This window comes from Elephas maximus, chromosome 7 (assembly GCF_024166365.1).
Source record: "Elephas maximus indicus isolate mEleMax1 chromosome 7, mEleMax1 primary haplotype, whole genome shotgun sequence".
Taxonomy (NCBI): domain Eukaryota; kingdom Metazoa; phylum Chordata; class Mammalia; order Proboscidea; family Elephantidae; genus Elephas; species Elephas maximus.
In genome coordinates this window covers 65,446,441-65,457,934 of record NC_064825.1, presented here as the reverse complement: position 1 = coordinate 65,457,934, position 11,494 = coordinate 65,446,441, and the positions used below count along the sequence as shown (strand labels likewise).

At 48.0% G+C, this 11,494-nt stretch overlaps 1 protein-coding gene across 1 annotated transcript; it reads right to left on the bottom strand.

The window, feature by feature from the left end:
• Window positions 1–220: 220 nt before the first annotated feature.
• Window positions 221–2,491, bottom strand: ADM (adrenomedullin). The gene is made up of 4 exons (XM_049890908.1): window positions 2,349–2,491; window positions 1,811–1,929; window positions 1,466–1,615; window positions 221–1,259 (listed from the first exon to the last, which is right to left on the bottom strand). Exons 2-4 carry the CDS (start codon window positions 1,906–1,908, stop codon window positions 941–943), a joined length of 567 nt encoding a protein of 188 aa, XP_049746865.1. The 5' UTR covers window positions 1,909–1,929; window positions 2,349–2,491; the 3' UTR covers window positions 221–940.
• Between the last annotated feature and the right edge of the window lie 9,003 nt (window positions 2,492–11,494).

Below are 11,494 nucleotides of genomic sequence, written 5' to 3'. Positions count from 1 at the left end.
CTCGGGCGTTCCCACGACGTCCTGACCCGCGTCCAGGGCACGCGCTCCGCGTGCCCCACACGGACAGCCGAGCTGGTGACAGTTCATTCCGCGCGGTTTCAGCACGGCAGAGGGGCCAGCACTCGTCGTGCGCGGCCGTCGTATTTTTTGAAACCAGGCGGAGGGACCCTACGGCTCCGGAGCCGGTCCGGACAAGGGACACCCACCCTTCCCAAGACGCTTGAGCCGAGAATGAATCATCATTGAGACAGTTTATTGGTTCGCTATTTTGCATATCACCCATTTTATGTTAATAGATTATACAGAGACATTGTGTTTCCTTCTTCCCCAGGGGGTAATCAGTCTCTCTCTTTCACACACACATACAATCCACACAGCAAACAACGTTACACCTCGCTGAGACATTCTCGTATTAAAATAAAGGGGCGGGAGAATAATGCAATTGCTTTAAAATGCCCTTAATACAATATATAACGTACAAAAATATCTCTATATTTGAAGTTACAAAACAAATCTTGACATCAACAAACTTAAATATTGATAGTTACCTCTGTATGTACAACACGCATTGCACTTTTCCTCTCTAGGTTTTGGAAAGTTCAAGTAATCGTGAGGCTTGCGCCCCGGTGGGGTGACACCCCGTGAGAAATCAGTTTGTGGGCGGGCACGGCAGTGGCTCAGACCCCTGCCCCGGGAGTCTCAGCATTTATTTCTGTTTCTCCTCTCCACGAGCCTGAGAGACACTCCCTGCAATTCCTCTGCCCCCCTGGGGCACCTGGGCCGGATCCGGGCGAAGGGAGTGCTGCCCCGCGAGGAGGAGGGACCCCTGCAAAGCCAGGACTCGCCAGACTGTGCCTCCTCCACTCGGGGGTCTTTGCAAGACTGTCTCAGCCCGATCCCGCGGGATGCTTGCGCGGCTGTTCACTGCTGCCACAGGCACTTAAATCCTGAGTAGGGCGGTGAGCACTCGGTGCGCACGGGAGGCTGAAGCTCCGCGCGCCTGTGGCTCCAGCGACAGCAGAGTCCAGCGCCCGTCTCCTTCGGGAAGGGAGCGCCGGCGCCGGCGACCGTAGCCCTGGGGGCTGATCTTGTTTCTGGGGGCGACGTCGTCTTTGTCCTTGTCCGTGAACTGGTAGATCTGGTGCGCCAGTTTCTGCACAGTGCACGTCCCGAAGCGACAGCCGAAGCCTCGCAGGCCCTGGAAGTTGTTCATGGTCTGGCGGTAGCGCTTGACTCGGATGCGGGCGGTGTCCGGATTGCTGTGGAGGGGTAGAAGGGCAACGTGAGACCCCATCAAGTAGGACTTTGGCCCAAGCTGCCAAGAATGGGAGCGTTCTAGGACCCAAGAAAACTGCTGAAAACGGCTCCCGCCCTCTGATCTGCCATCCAGCCCTGACTATCCCCAGGACCAAGAGGTCTCCCGGCCCACGTATCCCCACCCCCAGGCGGCTCCCAGCAAAGTTACCTGGTCTGGGGGCTTCGAGAGGCTCCCTTCACGTCCTGGGGCCGAATGAGACTCTGGGCAGGCCCGGCCTTCACGTCAGCGAGACCGGTGGAGTAGCTGCTGGACACCCGTAGGTCCCTCTTTCCACGACTTAGAACCCACTTATTCCATCTAGAAAACACAAGCAAACCAGATTCGCACGCGTACGGGCGACGTCCTGGCCCGCACCCTGCCCGGCGCCGGACGGAGCGGCCGACCCCGGCGACGGATCCCTGCCCTGGATCACTTCTAACCCCTTGGGACCAATGGCCAGTTTCCCTTGTCCGCCAGGTACTAGGACTGCGGAAGGCGCTGCCCGGAACTCACTTCTTGCCGAACTCCGACGCCACGTCGAGCCGCGTAGTGTCGGCGCCTAGGAAAGCTAGCAAGCCCAAGTACATCAGGGCTACCGGCACCAGCTTCATCCCGGCGACGATGCGTAGACCCTGAGGAGAGAGAGAAGTGGAGTGTGAGCACCCGGGCCAGTCGCGTTGCCACGGAGGGACACGAAGGGAGGGTGGGGGCCCCGGCGCGGGCGGACTCAGCTCGCGCTTGGCTTGGCAATCGGACGCTTATCTCCCTGGGGCGCAGAAAAGCGCCAGCGGCGTTTGCACCAGCCGGCGAGTGACAGACCCGCGGGGGAGGCCGCTGCACAGCGCCAGGCTCCCAGAGGTTTCCTGCTCAACTTCCCGGGACTTGGCTGACGGAGTAAAGGGAACTGAATCGCTGTGCGCTGGAGCTGGCCCCGAAACTGGGGTGTACCCCTCAGAAGACCCTCCAAAGGGCGTTTTACCCCTTACCCAGCGCTCCCAACCTCCGGCCTCAGCAAGGGACCCCGTTAACGCGCGGGGCTTACGGCACCTACCTGCTAAGGGAGGATCTGCCAAAAATAGGGAGGAGAAAGTCCGAGACGTCGCTCTGGCAGTGGCAAAACCTCAACGTCCAAGTCTGGTTGCGGTGAGAAGCAAGAGGTCGCAAGGCTCGAGCTCTTCTGCCTGGTGTCACCAAGAAACCACTGAGTGGCCAGCTCTCTTGCCTCCGCTTTATAAGAGCGCGGGGGCGGGGCCTGGGCTGCCCACGCGCCCTCCCTTTTTTTGCTCGGGCGCGCGCGCTCTTGCATTCTGGCGCGCGCATTGCTTGCAAGTGAGAATGGGGTTTGGGGGTCCCTCGTGCCCGAGCGTGCCCGAGGGCTCAGAGATGGGATCCAGGAGATTAGTGTAAGAACTGTCATAACTCTGACTCTCTGAGATAGGGTTCAGGGCTCAAGACCAGGAGAAGTAGGGCCAATACAACCTCTTGAGGTCCCTAACAAGGACCTATGCAGCCCAGAGTGCAGGGCTTTTGGATTGGTGCTGCAGGAGCCAGCCGGGGTAACCACGCGGTGGTCGGAGCCTCAGACTTGGGGACCTGTGGTCTCGAGTGGGACCGCGCCCCCTGCCGGCTTGGCTTCTGACCTGGTTGCGACCCCAAATTCGCTCAGAGCTGCAGGGGCAGGACACAGAGCAGAGCCAAGAGGAGCGGGGCTCGCCAGCCCCCTGAGAACTGCGGAGACTCCAGGATTCGGGGATGGGCTAGTAAGATTTCGCAGTAGGGTCAAGGCTTTGAAAGGCTGATTCGAGAATTGGAATTTGGAGGGGGGCAATATCTTAAGTTTCAGATTTTACATGCCTATTTGGAAATATAGGAATGACCAAAATGAAGAAGATGTCGTTTCATTCCACCACCGCCCCCCCTTTGGAATCCAATTATGCCTTATAAGGTTACAACCTGAGAGTTTGGCCGGCTGCCCTCGGAGCCTTCACTCACCCACTGTAAACGTGAGGATTGACTGCCAGGGAGCACACTAATGCTTCACGCATGTTAACCGCCACAGTTTACAAAGCACTGCCACATTCTCATCCTCTCTGATCCCCATACCAACCCTTGAGTTAAGCAAGGAAGGTAACATTACTTTTCCCATTTCACTAAGTTGAAAATTGAAGTTCAGAGAAGGGAAGCATCTTGCCCAAAGTCACATTAGAGCTAGTAAGCAATAGAGATCTCACTCGGTCCTCAAGCAAGCACTGAAGACTGGGGCACTGTGTGAATTCTTCTAGGCTGGGGTCATCGCTTCGCCAAAGGGGAGAGGAGAATACCAGCCCTCGCCCAAAGATTTGTGCCTGTTCATGATGAATCACCCCAAACACGTTTGTCACCTGTACTCTCCCATGGCTGCTTCTAGACTTCACTTTCATACTTCCCATCTGGGGACCAAACTGAAGGCTCAGCCTCGAAGGGCTCCCTACTTCTTGCATGCAGGTCTCTAGTGTCATATCACCTACTACCTCAGTCAGCCTCAGGTCCTAAACTCTAACACCCAGACTGAGAAGCCTAGGGCATGAGACCACCGGGCGCTGCTGACCAACTTCTAGTCCTCATTCTTAGGACAATTCGCTGTGTGAATGTGGGCGAGTCATGTCTCTCTCCGGTTTCCCCATCTCCAAACTTGCCCCCAGCATATCTCTAAGTTTCCTGCCCATTCTTCCATACTGGTTCTCAGACCCAGTGCAAAGGAGCCTGGGCGCTAGGCGGCCCGGACCTTGGCCACAGCGCGGCCTGGGCCGTGCGCTGCTAGCTCAGCCGCCTTCTGGCTCTCAGGACTGAGCCGTGGACATTGCACCTAGGGAAGGAATGGCGGCGCCGGGGTTATTTATTCTGACTCTTCCCTGAGGGAGTCCCCTGAAGGGACCTGCGTTCCAGTTAAAGGCCAGGAACAGATTCCTGGCTCTGGTTTTGATAAGAGCTTGGGGCACCAGGAGCGATGCAGGCGCAGCGTGGCGACTCCACCCGGCTCAGGCCGCCTGTCTGGCCGCAGGGCAATTTCCGCAGCAGAGCGGGTGGGGCGGTGGGTGTCTGCACTGCGCTATTACTCTGTTGGGGGCCTGTGGCCTGTTTTTCTCACTCGTCCCCCATTTCCCATCTCTTCCTTTCACTTCTTCCTCTGCAGGTCGGGCTCTTCGCACAGGCCCTGGATGGGCCGTCTATCCCGGGCTGCGTCCTACTTGTCTCCAGCTTCCAGTTGGGTCCGGGCCAGGACAGGTTTTACTTTCATTTCTCCGGCTCGCGCCCCTGGCTGCAGAGGAGGTCAAGGACAGCTGGGCGCTGGCTCACAACCAGGGAAGGTCCCGTGATCTGGACTCGTTCCTTCCAGTCCCCACCAGCCGTAGGGAGTTGGATCTACAGAGGACGCTGGGGTTGTGTCTGGTTGCCTCCTCTCTGAATCCTTCAGGAAAGCCCCTGGATCTGTCCGGGAAATCGAGCTCTTGCTCTGGCTGCAGAAGCGCGGAAAAGCGTGTTCTTGGAACAAACTTGGCTTTGTGCTGCTGGCGGCTTCAGGGCAAGAGAACCCAAGAGTGGAATTTCGGCCCTGCTGCACCTGGCTCTAGTGCCTACGCCAGCGACCGCTTCGCAGTGCCACGAATTCCCACCTGAGAGCCTTGGCACGCGCCCTATCAGCGCTGGTGCGCTTTGTCGCTCTGGCACCTAGAGACCTGAAACTTGAGAACCCGCCAATTCTTTATCTAAGTAAAGTCTCAGACTGGCAACTCAGAGGATTTTGCTAGAACACCTTTAAATTCGAAAGCGTGTTTGTGCGCGCGCGCGTGAGCGCGCGCGTTTGCGTGGGTGGACTGCAGGGATGCCAGTACTCTCCAAAGGGTCAGAGGTTTAAGTCGGAAAAAATATAAAGAATTTGCCAAATCTTGGGATCTATTCGCCCTTCGCCCCTCCCCCACCTTGTGAAATCTCCGGTTCGCTTACTTAATCATGATTAAAGACCAAGAACATCACGGGAATGCGTTTTTGGTTCAATGATCAGATCTAGAAGGAAAACTCTGCACTGGGAGTTATTCTCCTGGTGATTTGTTAAAATGGAGTTGCATCCATCTAAATTGCAGTGATTGTAGATTCACATTAACCGTGGACACTACAAGGAAGGAAGGAAGGAAGCGAAGGAAAAAACATCTTTAAAATCTCGCTGGCCAGAAAAAAAAATCCTGGTTAATGAAGATCCATTTTTTGTGTGTGCGCCCAAGAATTTTAAGAGGCCAGTTGGTAAATAAACCAAGCCCAAAGCACTGTAATAAATGTATGTATGCTGACATCATGTATACAGACATAAGTACAAATATGCTAAGGGCTTGTTACGTAATGGTGTCTGTTTTTTCACATTCCAATTGAATTACTTTTAGGCCTTAAATTCAATCTTCACCCTTAATAATGTTTGGAGTTAAAGAACATTTGTGTACTGTTTTTTCACTTAACACATAAGCAAGGTCCCTAAAGCCTGTGAGACCGCACTCAGGTCATTTAGAAAAGTAATAAGAAACAATAAGTAACATTAATGATATTAATAAAAGTAACTAAAACAGTGGCTAAGTGAACTGCATAACTTCTCTGATGCTTCTTTATTCAAACAGGGATTTTTATGATGTATTTATTATTCATGTATTTCAAAATGCCTTTGTTAAGCAGAGGGTTGGTTTATAGAGTTCATTTGAAAACAAGGTTCAAGAAGCCTCCTGGAGTCAGAACACAAAGTGGTTTATAGAAAGGACACAATCAGCCTTTTGGATATGGTCACTCACACAGGGAAGAGGGTACAAGGCTCAGAGCACTTTAAAAAAAAAAAAACCCTGGCTTCTCTAAGGAGCTAATAAAAATACTGATCATTTCCAGAAAAATGCATAAACCAATTTAAGTATAAAGCAGGCATGCAATTTCAGGGGGCTGGCCAAGTTGAGAATTTCTCGTAAAGATGAAAAAGCTTTGATTTTATATCTTCAATTCCTATTTTGCTTGGAGAGATGGGGTTAGGCAGGACTATTAGCTTCTCTCGTTAAACCAAACCCTTTGTGGTGGAGTTGATTCTGATTCATGGTGAGCCCTGGTAGTAAAACTGCTCCATAGGGCTTTCTTTGCTGTAATCCTTAGGAAAGAAGATTGCCAGGCCTTTCTTCCACACCACTGCTAGGTAGGTTCGAACTGCCAACCTTTAGGTTAGTAGTCAAGTGCAAACCACTTGCACCACCCAGGGACATAGCCTCTCTCTTTAGGGCATGATATTTTCCAGGATGTCAGCCTGAGGAAAAGTAATGCTTTTCTGCCTTGTTATTGTGCTCATGCAGAAAGCAGACATACAGAAACGGTCAGTCTTTGTACATGATAAAGCCATAAGACAGACCTCCCTGAAACTTAAAGATAAGTAGCTGCAGGACAAATGAAAGAGAACACAGACAAGGTGGAAAAAGTAGAGAAGTTTGTTACACTAACAGCTATAACAGAACAAGATGAAATGACATACAGAGAAATTTACCACCAATGGCACAATGATTACCATTAGTGAATGGATGATAAAAGAAATGATTACACCATTTGGCCACCACTCATCTGTCAGTTTGTCGTGCTGGGATGGATTTGTGATGCTGAAAGATATGCCACTGGTATTTCAAATACTAGCAGGGTCACTATGGCAGACAGGTTTCAGCGGAGCTTTGAGACTAGGACAGACTAGGAAGAAGGACCTGGTAATCTACTAAAAATATTGGTCATTGGAAACCTTATGATAGCTGTGGAACATTGTCTGATATAGTGCCAGAAGATGAGCTCCTCAGGTTGGAAACACTCAAAATACGACTGGGGAAGAGCTGCCTCCTCAAAGTAGAGTCAATCTTAATTACATGGATTTGAGACCTTCATTTGCTGATGTGGCATGACTCAAAATGAGAAGAAACAGCTGCAAACACCCATTAATAATTGGAATGTGGAATGTACAAAATACGAATCTGGGAAAATTTGAAGTCAACAAAAATGAAATGGAGCACCTAAAGATCGATATCCTAGGCATTAGTGAGTTGAAATGGACTGGTATTGGCTGTTTTGAATCAGACAATTATATGGTCTACTGTGCAGGGAATAACAAAATGAAGAGGAATGGATTGCATTCATTGTCTAAAAGAATATTTCAAGAGCTATCCTGAAGTACAACACTGTCAGTGATAGAATAATATCCATAGGCCTGAAAAGACCAATTAATAAGACTATTATTCAAGTTTACACACCAGCCGCTAATGCCAGAAATGAAATTGATCAAACACGCAATCAAGATGCATTGATAATTACTGGTGGTTGGAATGCGAAGGAAACCTGCGGTGGGGTGGTTAAGAGCTACAACTGCTAGCCAAAATGTCAGCAGTTCGAATCCACCAGGCGCTCCTTGGAAACCCTACAGGGCAGTTCTACCCTGTCCTATAGGGTCACTATGAGTCGGAATCAACTCAACGCCAATGGGTTTCGTTTTCTGGTATTAGAATGCGAAAGCTGGAAATGAAGAAGGATCAGAAGTTGGAAAGTATGGCCTTGCTGAGAGAAATGATGCTGGAGACAGCATGATAGAATTTTGTGAATACCTTTATTCAACAACATAAATGGCAACTATACATATGTACCTTGACAGAAAGAGTACACAGGAATCAAATCACTACATCCGTGGAAAGCAATGATGGAGAAGCTCAGTATCATCAGTAAGAACAAGGCTAGGGGCCGAATACAAAACAGACCATCAATTACTCATGCAAATTCAAGTTGAAACTGAAGAAAATTAAAACAAGTCTGCGGAAGCCAAATTATGACCTTGAGTATATCCCAACTGAATTCAGAGACCATCTCAAAAATAGATTTGACTGATATAGTGCTAGAAGATGAGCCCCTCAGGTTGGGAAACACTCAAAATATGACTGGGGAAGAGCCGCCTCCTCAAAGTCGAGTTGACCTTAATGACATGGATGGAGTAAAGCTTTTGAGAACTTCATTTGCTAATGTGGCAAGACTCAAAATGAGAAGAAACAGCTGCAAACATCTACTGATAATTGGAACATGGAATAGCTGAAGACCAGATGAGTTGTGGGGTGATATCAAAGCATCATACATGAAGAAAGCAAAAGGTCATTAAAAAGATAAGAGAAAAGTGGATGTCAGAAGAGACTCTGAAACTTGCTCTTGAATGCTTAGTAGCTAAAACGAATGGAAGATTTGATGAAGTGAAAGAGCTGAAGCGATTTCAAAGGGCAGCTTCAGAAGACAAAGTATTATAATGAAATGCACAAAGACCTGAAGATATAAAACCAAAAGGGAAGAACATGCTCAACATCTCTCGAGCTGAAGGAGCTGAAGAGAAAATTCAGTCCTCAAGTTGTACCATTGGAGGATTCTATAGGCAAGATATTGAATGATGTAGGAAGCATCAAAAGAATATGGAAAGAATCCACAGAGTCACTGTACCAACATTCAACCATTACAGGAGGTAGCATATGATCAAGAACTGATGGTATTGAAGGAAGAAGCCCAAGCTGCACTGAAAGCATTGGCAAAAAACAAGGCTCCAGGAATTGATGGAATACCAAATGAGATGTTTCAATAAATTGATGCAACACTGGAAGTGCTCACTCATCTATGCCAGGAAATTGGGTAGACAGCTACATGGCAGAAATTATTGAATAATATCATTAATATCAAACACAAGTAAAATTTTGATGAAGATAATTCAAAAATGTTTGCAGCAAGTACATTGACAGGGAACTGCCAGAAATTTAAGCCAGATTCAGAAGAGGACATAAAACCAGTGTTATCGTTGCTGATATCAGATGAATCTTGGCTGAAAGCAGAGTACACCAGAAAGATGTTTACTTGTGTTTTATTGACGATGGAAAGGCATTTGACTCTGTGAATCAAAACAAATTATGGATAACACTGCAAAGAATGGGAATTCCAGAACACTTAATTCTGCTCATATAGAACCTGTACTTAGACCAAGAGGCAATCACTCAGACAGAACAAGGGGATATCACGTGGTTTAAAATCAGAAAAGGCGTGCATCAGGGTTGTATACTCTCACCGTACTTACTCAATCTGCATGCTGACCAAATAATCAGAGAAGCTGGATTATGTGAAGAAGAACGGGGCATCAGGGTTGGAGGAAGACTCATTAAAAACCTGCGATATGCAGGTGACACAGTCTTGCCTGCTGAAAGTGAAGACCACTTGAAGCACTTTCTAATGAAGATCAAATACTACAGCATTCAATGTGGATTAAACCTCAACATAAAGAAAACAAAAATCCTCACAACTGGACCAATAAGCAACATCTTGATAAATGGAGAAAAGCTGGAATTTGTCAAGGATTTTATTTTATTTGCATCTACGATCAATGCCCATGGAAGCAGCAGTCAAGAAATCATTGGCATTGCACAAGTCTGCAGCAGAAGACCTCTTTAAAGTGATAAATAGCAAAGATGTCACTTTGAGAACTAAGGTATGCCTGATTCAAGCCATGGTGTTTTCAATTACCTCACATGCATGAGAAAGCTGGACAATCCATAATAAAGACTGAAGAAAAATTGATGTCTTTCGATTATGGTGTTGGGGAAGAATATTGAGTATACTGTGGACTGCCAGAAGAACAAACAAATCTGTCTTGGAGGAAGTACTGCCAGAATGCTCTTTAGAATTGAAGACGGTTAGACTTCATATCACATATTTTAGACATGTTATCAGGAGGGACCAATCTCTTGAGAAGGACATTGTGCTTAGTAAAGTGGAGGGTCCGTGAAAAAAAGGAAGAGGGAGGACTTATGGCCAACATGGTGCTATAGACAGAAGCACCACTCTGTCCCTCCGCAGCAAAGACCCAAAAAACTAGATAAAACAGAGACAAACATTGCTCTGAGCCCAAAGTGTCAAATGATGACGTAAAGAACTCAGCCAAGCACCGAACAGAATAAGAAACTGACAGAGACAGAGGGCAAGGAGAGATATGAGTGGAGGTTCCCTAATAGCTAATGTGGCACGGGTCTGCCATCTTGGGCTCCTATTGGAGATTGGCAGACAGGGAACATGGGAAAGCAGCTTCATGGAGCTCCCAGGAGGAGACAGAGCACCTGGTAACCAGTGACACATGCTTTCCCAGCCCACCATCCTCACCCTTCTGCTCTACCTCTGCTCTTCCTGACTGGCAGCGGTGGCTCTGCCAGCCGGGAAGTGCAGCATCTGGGCTGCTTAGATTCACCCCACCTACATTGGAGACTGGCGGACAGGAAATATGCTTCACAAAGTTCCCAGGAGGTGACAGGGCACCTGGTAACAAAAGATATACTCTTTTCACACCCCACGTAGCACAGGCACCACCTACAGGAACTTGCCCAGCACTGATTCCTAGCCAACCCTGTTGGTCCTAGTACATACCACAAACAACCCATCCCAGCCCATCCCCTTCAACTGGACATGCCCTGCTGCACCATAGCTGAGTGACTGGACCTGCCCACTGGACAAGGAGGTGAAAAGTATTGTGACCACAGATGAACAACCAACAAAGAATGCACAGCCCACTTGCTCAGACATAACCAAATAAAACAAAAAAACAGGATGAAACAAACAGATCTACAACCAATAAATGAAGAAAATAACTACTGAATGTCCTGAAGACAGCAGACAATACCAAAACATACAAAAAAAAAAGGACAGGATGGTTCCAGTAGGCGTCCAAAATAAGACACCAGATGACTTTCCAGTAGAAGGAAAGTCACTAGAACTGCCTGACAGGGAATTCAAATGTCTAATATTCAGAGCTATCCAAGAGTAAAAGCCAAAAGCAACAAAAATAAGGAAAAAATAGACAAATTCGTGGAAAATACAGACAAAAAAATGGAAGAATTCAGGAAAATAATACAGGAACAAAATGCCAAAATAAACTCACAACTAGAAAGCATACAAAACAACAATTAGAAATTCAAAAGATAAACAACAAGATTTCAGAAATGGACTGTCATAGAAAAAGGCTGACCAGCAGGTTTGAAATGATGGCAGACAGGATCAGTGAAATTGAAGACAAATACTTCGATACAAATATGTTTGCAGAAAAATCAGAAAAAAGAACAAAGAAAAATGAAGAAACCCTGAGAATTTTGTAGGATACAAACA